This window comes from Physeter macrocephalus, chromosome 12 (genome assembly GCF_002837175.3).
Source record: "Physeter macrocephalus isolate SW-GA chromosome 12, ASM283717v5, whole genome shotgun sequence".
Lineage (NCBI taxonomy): Eukaryota > Metazoa > Chordata > Mammalia > Artiodactyla > Physeteridae > Physeter > Physeter macrocephalus.
Genome location: NC_041225.1, coordinates 54,633,668 through 54,648,725, shown reverse-complemented (window position 1 = coordinate 54,648,725; position 15,058 = coordinate 54,633,668). Strand labels below are relative to the sequence as shown.

Sequence of the window (15,058 nt, the reverse complement as noted above, 5' to 3'; positions counted from 1 at the left end):
TACAATCTTAATTGCTAGAGGAGGAAGACTGCAAAGAATTGGAACCATCATCCAGTCTCCTATCCAGTCTTCTCCCAGGTCACATTCTTCCACCCCTTACCCAACCCATGACAGCTGAAGGACATAAAATATCTCTTTAATACAAATCTAGTTAAAGTACAACTGGAAGAATAAAACTGATACTCTCAAAGTTTGCATTCAAAACCAGTCTTTATTTTTAATTGTCCACATCACTGCTTACCTCTATTAGAAAAGATAATTAAAAGAATGTATGTGTATTTTGTTAGTGGAGATCCCCACTCAACAACTCATTCAGTCCTTTCTATTTCTGTTCACCAAAAGCGGGTGTGAATTACATGGAAAAAGGTAAAGGAGCTCTCACCAAGAGAAAACAGGCCCACCACACAGATTGTGTCTTTAAGTCATACTTCGCCTCACTTCATGTCCTTACACTAGAAATGCAAATACGAAAAATTAACCTTTTATATCAGCTTCTGAACTCTCTCACCCAATTGCTGGGAAAGGATGCTAGTTAAAAGCAGGACAGAGCATGGGACAAAGACATTATAGAAGGTTCAGAAAACAAAACAAAATGAAAAAACAGTGAAAAGGATACTGAGAGGTTATAAACAATTCTTGCTTTCTTCAAGTTCAGCATCTAAAGCAAAAATAGAACCAAATATCTCTATTACTTCCATTACAAGATAAATCTTTTACTTCTTTACCCCCCTTGTATCAAAAGCTGGCCCCTTCATAAAGCTTTGAGGGGGAAAAAAAGGTATTTGTTGCCAGCGAACAAAGTTTTTTGTTTCTGCTTTGTTGTGTTTACTTGGTTATGAGTGATATCCGAACAAAATGTCTTCATCTAGCTTAGCACTTTTTTTCAATATACACTTAAGAACACAGAGACTGAAATAACATCTGAGAGTCCCAGAAGTATTCTGAGCTGAGAATCTAACAAAAGCTTTGCTATGCTGCATAAAATTGAGCCAAGATTCACAGATAATAACAATAATGCATTTCTGCTTCATGCTTTTCATCTTGATGTGTCTGAATTACCCACTGTCTACTTCAGAACCACTAGCAGAAACTCCCTCCCTGACTCAAGGCTGCCACATCTGAGTATAGAAGGCTGTGATGTTCCATGACTATATAAACAAGAAGAAATAAACATAATTCTCCTACACATGCCTGTACCAACCTTCCACTTTCTTCATTTTTTGCAAAAAAAAAAAGTCTTTTTTTAATTTGATGTGTATTCATAACTAAGAAATCAAGTGCCAATCAATGAATATACTGTCATGTACTTATTCCATGGTGGACATTTTAAATAATATAATCTTCCAATTAATATTATTTCAACTTCATTTCATTTTGCCACAAATTAGTACAAAATGTACAGAAAGTCTACACTTCTAAATGGCTTTCTCACTCACCCAAGGATTCTAGAATTCACTCTGAATTACTGCTAACATGTTTTATCTCAGGAATCTACAAGAGGGAAACAGATACCTTCAACGAAAGGAGTTGCTTGTCTACGGCCCGGGCAAGTTCCAGTATCATCGCACATGGCACAGCTGAATCAGTGGCTCCCACAAACACTCTGTTGTCCCAATGAGGAAAATACTTGGAGTCATAGTGACAGGCGAGGACCAAGTGTCGTTTAGCAGTGGGATTGAGGGTGCTGATAATATTTGAGAAAGACCGGTACCCATAGGGTGTCTGGCTCAAGAAGGTATCCACTTCCAAGACCCAGTCAGCTTGAAGTCTCTGAATTCTCTGCATGATGTGCTGATCAAAACAAAAAACAAAATTTCAGCTCTAGACAGTTAAATTTTATGTAATGCCTTTCAAGTTAAAAATGCAATCCATGCTTATTATATTAAGCAAGGATGTTTAAAGGAAAAGCTAATCCTCTCCCTCTCCCTTAACCTCTCCCTGCCAAATCCAACTCAACCAACTGTTAATATTACCAATGTTAAGAGTCTGCTGTGTATCTTTCCACACCTTTCTCCTTGTTTATACAAACATGTACTAGCACTCAAACACGTATATTTGGCCGAGGGATGTATATTCTTATAGGAATAGAATCCTACTCTATACTTGCTCTGCTCCTTGCCCCTCTCACTTAACAGTGTATCATGCACATCTCTGCACATCAGGAGAGAGAGCTCCAGTTCAGTATCTATTAAAGCCCACTTTTCATATTTCTAGGAGGATAACAAGACAGGTTTGAGAAATTAGATATACCAGGTGGGTCGTACAGGTCATAACTTCTACTCTAAGCTCTTTGAGGGTGAGAACTGCACAAGGCAGCTCTTTTTGTCCGAAGCACTTAGTATGTGCCCCCAGTGAGCAAATATTTCATAATGTAACAAACACTAACAAAAAATACTAATGCTCACCTGTTAAGGATAATTCACAGAGAGTCCCGTTACAAGGGGACGGTTGGGGGATATTTGAGGTTCTGCCCACTCTAAGAATCAATTAGCAACTCTGAACCATAATGACATATCAAGCAGTTTTCTCTTTGCATTCAAGGCAGGTCCAGACCCACTGCAAACGCTGGTGAAAATAAGAAAGAATCTATTTTCCCATCTCTCCTGGTCATCTTGGGCTTTGTGAGCAACATGGTGACTGACAGGGAAAAGCAGCAGATGGAAAAGAAACACCACTTCAGGGACTGGAGGTGCCTTCTTAAAGAATCTAGGGCTTCCCTGGTGGCACAGTGGCTAAGAATCCGCCTGCCAATGCAGGGGACACGGGTTCAAGTCCTGGTCCGGGAAGATCCCACATGCTGTGGATCAGCTGAGCCCGTGAGCCACAACTACTGAGCCTGCAAGCCACAACTACTGAAGCCTGTGCTCTAGAGCACGTGCTCTGCAATAAGAGAAGCCACCGCAATGAGAAGCCCGCGCACCGCAGTGAAGAGTAGCCCCCACTCGCCACAATTAGAGAAAGCCCGCACACAGCAAAAAAGACCCAATGCAGCCAAAAATAAATAAAATAAATAAATTTATTTAAAAAATAAAAAGAATCTAGAGTTTCAGTGAAGAGTCGCCCCCACTCGCCACAATTAGAGAAAGCCCGCACACAGCAAAAAAGACCCAATGCAGCCAAAAATAAATAAAATAAATAAATTTATTTAAAAAATAAAAAGAATCTAGAGTTTGTGCTGTGAAAAGCTACAGGTGAGTTCATTGCTGTTCCATTTGCCCTTTCCTATCTTTATTTTCCCTTTGCTTTATTTTCCTCACTATGTTCCATTTATTTCGTTTTGAAATATTATACAGATTTTTGTAAGTTGCCTTAAAAAATTATTTTTAAGTCACACAACAAACTAACCATCAACACATCCGGCAGTTTGTTCCACAGTGAACATCCAGTGGGGATGGACCTTGAGGTGATAAACAAATAACTTACAATGACTGGAAAAGAATGGGAGATTCCCCTCCACACACGACTTTCTAGCCTAGCCAGGTCTTGTGTGACCTGCCCTAACTAACGTGACATGACACGTAGGCAAGGGCCTTGGAACAGCTGTGGCAGGAAGCTTACAGGAAGAGGAAAACTAAGCCAGTGGGAGGACAGTGATTCTACAGTCAGTCCTGCAAAAGCCAAATAAACAGTTTCCCAGATATTCACTCCTTGCTCTCTGTCAGGAGGTGGACTTTGGCCTAAAGAGCATGTATACACAGTACCTTACCTTTTCTATTACACATTTACAGGTTGTCTTTTCATATAAAAATAATTTTTAAAACTTCATAACCTTTTTGAAATTATCACTCATATCTCATTTATTTTGTTATTCTCCACAATTCTTAGTGCTGAGCTTTGTACACAGTAGGCTATCAGTAAATATGGGTTGATTATAACAAATAAGTTATTCTCAATGAGATTATATAAAATTATATGATATGGAACATTAATAGTTTGACTAGAGAGAAATCACTGCATCTAAGACAAGTTTTCCAGACAATTTGAAAATAAGTTATCCTCAGACTTTGGTGAAAAGAAATTTTTCCATAAAGGGGGTCAATCTTAAAAAAAAATAAAAAGCACATCCTCCAGAACATCTGGTATCCAGATGATGAACTGCTCCATAAAATGTGTTCAATACCAATAGCTGCCTGCATGCTTACAAAATGAATTGGGATTTTAAAAAATATATCTGTTAGCTTTGCTCAGCTGAAGTCTCACACACAAACTCATTCCTCATCCAGTGAACAGGTTTTGGCCATAATTTCTGATATCTTTGTTGACACTAAAATCCACAAAAGCATCAGCAAATGCCCTAAAAAGAGTTCTGCCTGAACTAACATTTTTTATTCAGTATAAATATTTTTATTTATCTTAGCAACTAATTTCTTTATAAACAATCAAATTGGCTGCATAATCTAATTAGGTCACCAATATCCCTTATTGTTGAGCTTTTGGCTTGCAGACTTAGTCTGCAAGTTCCCACTATAATTCTCTAGAGTAGGCTCCAAAAGCTACTGCTCTTCTCACTAGAGTTTCCCTAAACAGGGAGTGCTTGGCTATGAGAGGGCATCTAAAGCAGCTGTGCTTCTCTAACTACAGGTAGCAAAAGCCTCTGCCTACCAGGCATGCTAAAATGCAATTTAGAATACAGACTGTATTTTGGATTTCTATACATCTATCTTTTTAAAGAGGGAAGGGAGAAAAGAGACAAAGAGAGATGGATAGATTGAGACAGAGATGGAGATTGAAAAGAGAGACAAAGAAAAGGATATGAAAATAGAGGGGGAGACAAGGAGAGAGAGACAGACAGGCCAAGAGTGGGAGTGGAGAGACAGAGAGGAAGAGAGAGAAAGACAAAAGTAAACATGGCATGCTACTTCCTGGGGAGGAAGGCCCCAGGGGATTTTAGGTTAACACTGGTGAATGATCCTGGGTCAAATTAATTAAACTTACATTCTCATTCCCAAGTTCTGAGAAACACTGTCATTAGTAAACCAGATTTGTTTGGAGGGAGCAGATACTGTGATATTTGCAGTAAGTCTGCAAACAGACCATTGTCTGGATGCTGAACCCTGCCACTGGGGACTTCAGGTTCCTCCTCCCTCTTGGGTGGACCATATATTAGTCTCTCAGGCTCCAAGCTGAAGGCCCCGCACTCAGAGCCCTCCATTCAGGGATACACATACCTTTCAAGGAAGAAGCGTAGCTTTAGCTACTCAGATGCACTGGACATACATAGGGGATTTTAACCACCAAGTTTCTAGCTTGCCTCTTTTAGACAAAGTTTCTGGCTTGCTCCTTAGTGAGACTTTACCACCCCGATTTTTTTTTTTTTTTTTTGCAGTATGCGGGCCTCTCACTGTTGTGGCCTCTCCTGTTGCGGAGCACAGGCTCCGGACGCGCAGGCTCAGCGGTCATGGCCTACGGGCCCAGCCGCTCCGCGGCGTGTGGGATCTTCCTTTTTTTTTGCAGTATGCGGGCCTCTCACTGTTGTGGCCTCTCCTGTTGCGGAGCACAGGCTCCGGACGCGCAGGCTCAGCGGTCATGGCCTACGGGCCCAGCCGCTCCGCGGCATGTGGGATCTTCCCGGACCGGGGCACGAACCCGTATCCCCTGCATCGGCAGGCGGACTCTCAACCACTGCGCCACCAGGGAAGCCCACCCCGATTTTTCAAATTTATTTTTTATTCCTCTCTCAGTTAGAAATCACTGAAATCCTCTAAAATTTAATACTTTCAAAGTATTAAATTTACAAATAAAGTATCTTCTCAAATAAAAATATTCTAAAAATCCAACAGGCAGCTTTAGGCCCACTGATCAGAGTCAATAAAAATGCAGACTATGGGATATTGTTCCCATATTATCTTCTGAAAGGGAATTCATAGCAATGCACATCTTTATTGATAACTGATAAAAGTTAAATCACCAACCAATTTTATATCAATCCACACTTTTTTCAGATTTTAGAGTCTTCTTTAGTTATAACCCTGAAACTCTATGAATTATAAAACATCTGATCTAGTGCTCAAAAATGCCTTAGGAGAAAAAAATAATTTTCCACCATTCTTGTCAAAATGTAGTTCAGAGTAAAAGGTACTAATCCTAGTCGAATTAAAGCCATGAAGTGTAGTTCCCTCATAATAACTCAGTGTCATCTACCTCATCTTCAAAAGAAGGGAACCATTTATCTTCCACAGCTTAGGGGACAGCTTTCCTAAAACTCATGGTAATTTTCTTTCCCCAAAATTATAAAATCAAATCTCTTAAGTGAGATTTCTAACACAGCCATCCTGCTAGGACTACTACTTTGTCAGCCAGCCCATGTGCAGGTAGACCAGCAGCTATTCCCAGCACATTCCAAAGCACCGTCAATAAATTTCTCACTTGCCTCCACCCCACATGACATGGAAGATGTTATTATGGATTCCATAACACTTTTAAATGAATATGAATTTTTAAAACCACGACAGAACCTATGTGTATTATTTGTGAAATCTATTCTGTTGAAGTTAAAGATCGAATAGCAATATGTGTTGTCTTTATGGCTTTCTAGAGGTCACAGGCAAGGAACCTCAGGTCTGAAGTATGCACATACATTTCTCGGTATATACTTGGCCTTCTGAGCAAATGGTATGGGGAAATGAAAAGAGTGGAGATAAGTGAGCGCTACAGACCTAGATTTTTTCTAATGAGGAACTGAGGATTTGGGGAAGACCCAATAAGTGCCCTGAAATTCTTTTAGAAACCGCTTGGGAGACGAGGCCCAGGGGAGGTCACTGAAATGAGTGGTATGCGCCTCACCCTCCAACCCGGGCCTGAGAAGATACAGAGCTGGACACATTTGTAAGCACACACCACAGAGCTGGTCTCTCCCTGCTACCACTCTCCAGGGATTGGATGGAGAGGTCAAGCAGATACCAGTCCAGGTTCTGGCCTCATCACTGCTACGTGTACAACCTTGAGCGAGTTACTTTGCATACTTAAGCCTCAGGTCTTTTTTTTTTTTTTTAATTTATTTAATTTTATTTATTTTTGGCTGCATTGGGTCTTCGTTGCTGCACGTAGGCTTTTCTCTAGTTGCGGTGAGCAGGGGTTACTCTTCATTGTGGTGTGCAGGCTTATTGTCATGGCTTCTCTTGTTACGGAGCATGGGCTCTAGAGCGCAGGCTCAGTAGTTGTGGAGCATGGTCTTAGTTGCTCTGTGGCATGTGGGATCCTCCCAGACCAGGGCTCGAACCCGTGTCTCCTGCATTGGCGGGCGGATTCCTAACCACTGCGCCACCACAGTCGCCCCCTCGGGTCTTTTTTAATCTGTAGCACTGGGAGAACAATTGTACCCACAATTATTGTGTGGACGGAATGAGATGATCCGTGCAAAGACCTCTGTAAAGTGCCTGACCTGAAAAAAGTGCCAGATGAACATCAGCCGTCATCAGCATTATTCCTCACTCAGCCTAGAGCTTAGAAAGAACTAAGGTGCTCTTTGGGTCTCTGCCACCTAAGTCCTTAGGGGAAGCAAGAGCTGTTTGGATAGAAGACAAGAGGCTAACGGGGCAACAGACAATGGCATCTGGGCTCAACTTGAAAAGCAGAAGCCATATACTGGATAGAAAGGAAGAGCCCACCAGCTGTGCCGCCAGGCCTTGCAGGTGTCACTCTGTCACAGCAGCGGAGTGCCAAGGTGTTTGCCTGAAGTGTTAGGGCAGGTGGGCTACTCTCAGAGGAGGATATGAGAGGCCAGCCTCACCCCATTCCTTCCCAAGCTGCCCCTTAAAATGGGGCTACTTTGAAAAAATTGTCATTCAGAGCTGGGGTTTCAGATTGCTTAAGAGGACTGACACTAAGGAGACAGAGAGACATTCAGGTCTAGCCCAGCTTATGGCTTAATCTACCCTCTATAGCAGTGTCTTTCAAACTGCAGTGTGCAAATCAGTGTGCCTTGAAAACAGATTAGTGGGTCATGACCAGCTTTTAAAAAAAAATAATAAATAGTAAAATAGAATTAATATCAGGGTAGATTGCAGGTAATAGGAGTATTTTTCATGAAACTTTTGTATCAGTTAACTCCATGTTTGTGTGTATAAAATGTAAAATATATATATTTGTTTACCATGGGTCAGAGTCAGAAGCCTGAGAAGCATTGTACTGGACAGAGTAGCTTATCACTGATCTTGACTCTCCCTCCTGGGAGAATACAATTTCCCAAAGGGGAATAAAGCCTTGTTAGGACAGTAACTCACTCTTGACCCAGAGTGGTTAAGAAAGAAATGTCCAAGGCTGTTGATATTGGGTGTTTAGGGTCCAAGAAAACTCGGTTGGGTACAAGGGGTTGTGTTACAGAAATGATCAAGAGTTGAGTATTTAGTACCCTGTCTGATGTTGCACCCCAGACAGAGATTTCACACATAAATTGATTTAGGTTAACATGCATCTTTTAATTCAGAACAGATATTTGCTCTCAGTTGTTTGGTTTTCTGGGTGCTTATTTTAGTGAAAAAGATGAGATGACAGATCTGAATATCAGACAACTTAGCACTTCAGGCATAATGTCATCTCTCACGTGAAAGCAAAGTGTTCGACAACCTTCAGGTTTGTGTGCTGTTTTCTCACCTGGCGAGCAGCATAGCTTCCAGGGGATCCGGGATATCGCTCAATCAGCAACGGTCGTAAGTCATTTTGCCACATTTCAGAAATACTGGTGCCTTCTGCAACTTGTCGAAGAGACGATAAATTCAAAAGGGCTGGTTGGTGATAATTCTGAGGATCAAATAAAATTATTTAACTGGCTATCATTTCATAATATGTTTAAGACTTATCCTGAGACACTAGCAATTGTAAAATAGTCGCTTTGAACCTCAAAATAAAGGGATAGCTCTTACGATATACAAAGTAAATTAAACTACTCAACTTTAAAATTGGCCCCTTAGGCTTCCCTGGTGGCGCAGTGATTGAGAGTCCGCCTGCCGATGCAGGGGACACGGGTTCGTGCCCCGGTCCGGGAAGATCCCACATGCCGCGGAGCGGCTGGGCCCGTGAGCCATGGCCGCTGAGCCTGCGCGTCTGGAACCTGTGCTCCGCAACGGGAAAGGCCACAACAGTGAGAGGACCGCGTACCGCAAAAACAAAAAGAGGGGATGGGTATGTGAATAAAATTGGCCCCTTAGATCTAGAACTTAAACTGTTTTGGCAGCTTGTTTTTAAAACAGAATTAATATAATGCTTTGAACCTGAGAATTAATATTTAACACTTATAGCCTGTGTAATTTTAATAATTTTTGTACAATTGCTTTGTAAAACTAAGGTTTACAAATAACAATTGATATCCTAGTCTTAAGAAAACTTAATATTTCAAAAACTACAGCCAAAAAACAATATAATTTGTTAGCATAATTGCTTTATAAAAGCCAGTGAGGTGTTACAGAATAAGTATATTCTTGGGGTGAGAGAAACTAGATTCAAAGTTTCTGGCTGCCATTTATAGGTTGTATGACTTTGGGCAGGTCCCTTAAATTCTCATTCCCCTCAAAATACCAATAAAGGAATTTGAGCTAAATCTGCACTGTCCAATGGGTAGCCACAAGCCACATGTGCCCGTTAAGCTCTTGAAATGTAGACAGTCAATAAGTGTAATACATATATTGAATTTCAAAGACCAAGCATGAAAAAAATGTAAAATATCTCGCTAATCATTTTTATAGTGATTACACGTTGAAATGAAAATTTTTGATATACTGAGTTAAATAAAATATAGTATTAAAATTGGTTTCACCTATTGCCTTTTACTTTAATAGAGCTACTAGAAAATTTTAAATTACATATGTGCTTCACATTATATATTGCTATTGAATAGCACTAACCTAGATGATTGCTGCAATTCTTTTCAGCCAGAGCTTGATGATTCTATAACCCACTAAATAGTACACTTTTTGCCTTCAGTTAAAATTATTTTAATATTCTATTAATGCTCAAACTCTTTGGTACACTTATATATTCATTAAGTGAACCTTAATTTAAGCAGCTGAACAAACATAACATTCAAATTTGTATTTTGGATATTACTTTACATGTGATACGAGTAATGATGAATCATTCATTCATTCATTACATGTTTATCAAGTACTCAATGACGGAATGTGTTACTCCTCCCCATAGGGATCAGTGTGATTCGTTGATCAGAGGATGTCTTCTCTAAGGGGAATGTTGAAGGTAACATAAATTCTTTGGAATGCAAAACAGAGCTCAGGGGAGCCCTGTCTATTTTACAGTTTTTTCCAAGACCAATGTAAATTGACTATGTCTAAGTTATCACATGGCTATCGTCACTCCATGGGAAACTGTGGAATTAGAGAATGCTTGTTGCCTAATTACTTATACCCATCTACACTTTACTATGCTTCAGCATCACTCTCAGGTATTATCATGCAAAGAACGTGGGCTGTGGGTCCAGGCAGCCCCCGCTTCAACTCAGCCTCTCAACTCCCCACCACTTACTTACTAGCTGGCCAGGTTACTTAACCTCATTAAGGCTTAACATTCTCATCTGTAAAAGGGAGGTAATAACACCTACTTCCTAGGGTAGTTATAATTAAGTGAGCTAATACATGTAAACTGCCTCAGTAACTATTCAGAAAGTTTTATTAGTTCTATTACCGTCTATCAAACATTAAGAGGGATAGAATTCCAAGCTGGAAAGGCCACTGCGAGATGATTATCATCCAATCTCTTTGCTTTCTGACAGTGGAAACTGAGTCAGAGAAACAAGCTGATTTTCCCAAGGTTGTAGGAGAGTTACAGGTAAGTTCGAGAGAAAGGATCCTGGTCCTGTAGATTCCCCATCCCGTGCTAGTTCCACTCTGCCTTCCTACACTATCCGTGTACTTCCACTGTAAAACACAGTGTATAGATGCTGTATCTGGAACATCTTAAGGTTTGTGTTTATTTACTGGTAATACATTTTAAAATATATTTCCTTAGTAAATTTGTTGCTGCAGCCTTTAAACTCCTTGGTACCTCAGATCTAAGTCCTCCTGTTAACTCTCAAACAGCACTTTGAGAAGAAAGAAAGAGCTAAAAGACAACAATAGAAATGTGAGAAGTGAAAAGAGAATGGAGGCAAGAAGTCGGAAACTTACATGGTTAATTATTACTTAACACGGCCAACAAGAGCCTCCGTCTCTCCGGCTGCCTCACAAGCCCCATGCAGGGCCACTCACCCCTGCTCACCATGCTTCAGTCACCTGGCATCCTTCCAGGACCCAAAGCAGTGTGAGGCTCAGGCCTCCTGGGGCCTTTGCATTGTGGTGCCTTCTACCTTGAAGGCTTTCCCCTTCCTCTTCACCTGGCTAACTCCTGCACATTTCAGGTTGTAGCTCAGAGGCCTTGTGTGTTTACTTGTTTAATGTCTGATTTCATGCAAGAGGTCAACTCCAGGAGGACAGGAACTATCTCTTTTATTTTCCACTCTCTCCCCAGAACCACACAGTACCCAGCTCACATGGCACACTCAATAAATACTGGATGATTTCATCAAATGTGGAATCGACAGATGAACTATTTTTCTAAAATAGTTCAGCTTCACTAAGATTATGTTTACATAATAATAAAGTAAAATGGGCATGTTTGCCATCATATATACCAAATCAGTTGAATGAACAGAAATTATAAAGTCAGGAAAGACAAGTAGCTGCCTGCTGCAAAGGGCCAGGAAGTACTGTGGGTCAATGTTGGTGGGCTTTGTTCTCTTTGAATTTCTGAGAGTCGATGCTTGTGATGATTTAGAGCTGCGTTGGCCCAGTCGTCATTGTGACAATCAAGAACTGTTGTGTCAAAGGCTGTTTGGCCAGGGGCTCCTTTTCTATTTACTATCTATTACTCCATCCCAGAACCTACCTGGTCACTGTGGTCCTTCACTCCATGTCCACAGTGAAAGGAAATCAAGCTGATGTGTAAATGGGCAACTTATATTAAAGATTGCTGCCATGACCTCCTCCCCACTGCCCACCTGTCCAGTGGGGTGGAGTGTCACTCCAGGACCCTTTGTTTTGGACGTGTAAGATCCCCCTGTCCAATAAATCATTGATGTCTCTGTCACTGTCACCGGGCTCTTTCTCTGGCCTTCAAACTAGGCAACTACAAGGCTTGCAGGCCTGCAGGGTACAGTCCAACAATTGGTGAGCCAAACAGGAGGCCAAGGAAATTCCCGTGAGCCCTGAGATGTTGGGAAATAAGGATGGGGAGGAAGAAGATAGATATATAAATAGGTGATTTATGGAGGCTTGAAAGAGTTCCTAAGAGATTTAAGAAAAAATGGGAACAAAATAAATAACCCTCCAGCATCTCTACCTGTAACAGATATCGTGGATGAAACATAGTTGACAAATAGCACCAAAAAATGCTTAATGGATGAATAAAGGGTAAGCTCAGCAGACAGGCCCATCAGTGCTCCTGAATACAGATACTTACCTGTGTTGATCCTCAATCTCCTGGGCTCCCCCACTTAATGAACATACTGCAGTAAAGTGCCCTCCTTCACCCTGCCTCCCTGGGAATAAAGATGCCCCTGTGAAATCACAGAGATTAAAAGCTTCCCAATCAGTGATGGATAGAGAAGGAGAAACAGTCACACTCAGTTAATTACTTAAGCCTTTCTATTGATATTTATTAAAGCCCTGAATGGAAAAGCATTCGCTTTTTCCAAACTAAATGGCATCCATTCTATTTTTATGGAGGCTGACCCTCAGAATCCAATAAATCTAAAAATCTATGTGGGGCTGAGAGGAAGGAGGAAGAGGGGAAACCTGGAAAGAAAGTGTGGGCTGGGAATGAGGAGAGTAAACAAATGAGGCAAAACTATGTTGAGCCCAATGTTAAATGCCAGCCCCAAATTATTCTAGGTTTATTTCAGTTAAAAGGCATGTAGACAATTTTCTATTGGTACAGGCATTCTCAGAGGAATGAGTCTCTATTACAGCCCCTGCCTTGTCTTTCATCCAGGCAGAAAGGACAATAAGTCTGCTCTGGGTGACAAGAATCTTTCAGCTAAAAAAGTGTGACCCAGATATCCTACAGCATCTCCTCTGGACTAATCACATGGTGCCAGGCCAAAGAGGAGTTTAATTACATAATTTGTAGAGCTGGCCCACCTTGCAGAGGGATTTGAGGTCCCAAACCATTGAATTAAAGGGAGAACATTACAGAAGCATAGCCAATTCAATTCTAGTTTCCACCCCATATGAGCGTCTCCCAGACAGCACTCAGATTAACACCTGTGTCTACTGCAAATTCAACCCAGCCAGCATTTACTGAACTCTTTCTGTGTCAGATGCCACTGATATTACAAATGCAGTTGTGGAACAGTTGGGAAGTGAATAAGATAAAGTTCGGTCTTCTTTAAAGGCTAGCAGCCCTCTATCTAAAAGTAAAGTAGTGCAGGCTTTGAAAACAACAATTTAGGGCCAAATCGCAGCTCCCTCACTTACTAGCTGTGACTAGGAAAAGTTTCCTTATCTGTATAATGGACGTCATAGTACTTACCTGCCAGATGGTAGAAGCTCAAAAATGGCACATTTTCTTTCTCCCTCTACCACCAATACCCAGGCTACCACTGGCCCCCTGTCCCTTCCTTGGAGTCCCCATTGATGCTTCATGATTCGTAAGAATCATGATGGGTGAGGGGTAGATGGTTAAGAACTTTTAGAACCATGGAGGAGGGGAACCCTAAGATTTTTTAGAATATATGTGGCTCCAGAAGCAGAAGAATGTGAAATGCTGTGAGAGCAGTAATTGTCCTCCAGAATTACCCTGGAGGAGGACTCTTAGGTGAGGCCAACTTTCCTGTTCACAGTTCCTCTGTTCAAAAAATCTGACCCTCCACCCTCAATATGACTCGAATAATAAAGGAAAATTCTACCAATTAAAATATGTTGGGTCCCAGCTTTACGATAAAGTTTGGAAACAACCAACTATCCAATAATAAAGGGATAGTTAAACTAAGGAAAGATGAGGGCTCTTCAGTTCGCTGCTGTAATGGTGGTCAAGTTTCCTCATCTGTAAGTTGGAGATGAACGTACCCTCCTCACAGGGGCACAGTGAGATTCAAGTCAGATGCTTATATATAGAATCCTAGTACCCAGATGCCAATGCCCCTAAATATATACCTGCGGGCCCACCTGTGAATCTAACAACGTATAATATTACTTCTATGGAAAACAATGTTTACAAGTTTCAAATAAGCAAATCAGTCTTCTAAACACAACCAAAAATTAGGGTTGAACTGTTTTGACATATTAGATCCCACTGTTAGAGGCACACCTTTATTTCAAAGCAAAGAAAATGGATTTCAAAATCAATGCTTCCTTTACTACACCTCACCTTTCGGCAGACCAGTGTGCCAAGGGCACACCCCACGTGACTAAAATAGCTAAATGCCATTCAGAGCAGGAAGGCATGTATTTTAGTGTGGATTAATTCATTTCCCAGGCTGCAAACTGTACGTGACATCTGGAAGACTTTATGAAAGCCTGGAGAGTAAGGGAGGGCAGGAAGAACAAGAAATCAGGAATTGTCAGGGTTGATTTTGTCATTTGCTTCATTAGCTTGCACCACTTTAAAGGAAACAATTTCCCAATAGAAAAGCAATCAGAAGTTTCTTAAATATAAAAGGGATTCGTGCTTTAAAAGACACTTCTCAAAAGTTAGAGTCTCATTCATTTAAAACATTTTAAGAATCCAGCACCTTCTCCCACCCACAAATACATCCTGCCTGTAAATGATCCCTTCAGAGCAGCTCCTTCAAACAGTCCCCACCTCATTTAGTCCCATTCATTTCCATGTATCATAGACACATTCGGTGGCTCCACATTCCGGTAGTTAATGCCCCTTCCCAATTTCTGGTCAGGAAGGAGAAGATTTAAGTCTTTGCTGAATCCCCAGGGGAAGCTTTTCTTTCTTTTTCTTTTTGCTAAGATTTTGCTGATTTATTTTTTATTTTTTTAATAGCTCTTTATTGTAGTATAATTGCTTCACAACACTGTGTTAGTTTCTGTTGCACAACAAAGCGAATCAGCCATATGCATAC

At 41.0% G+C, this 15,058-nt stretch overlaps 1 protein-coding gene across 3 annotated transcripts in view; it reads right to left on the bottom strand.

Moving 5' to 3' along the window:
* The window catches only part of QPCT (glutaminyl-peptide cyclotransferase), a 28,881-nt gene that overhangs the window by 11,591 nt on the left and 2,232 nt on the right, over positions 1 to 15,058 (bottom strand). For 2 of the 3 annotated variants that reach the window (XM_028497104.2, XM_028497105.2), the window contains exons 2-4: positions 8,593 to 8,739; positions 1,513 to 1,791; positions 617 to 658 (exon numbers count right to left, since the gene is read on the bottom strand). In XM_028497104.2, coding sequence (XP_028352905.1) covers positions 617 to 658; positions 1,513 to 1,791; positions 8,593 to 8,739 — 468 coding nt within the window. The remainder of the gene's footprint in view (positions 1 to 616; positions 659 to 1,512; positions 1,792 to 8,592; positions 8,740 to 15,058) is intronic. The other variant, XM_007103378.3, reaches the window with a different exon arrangement.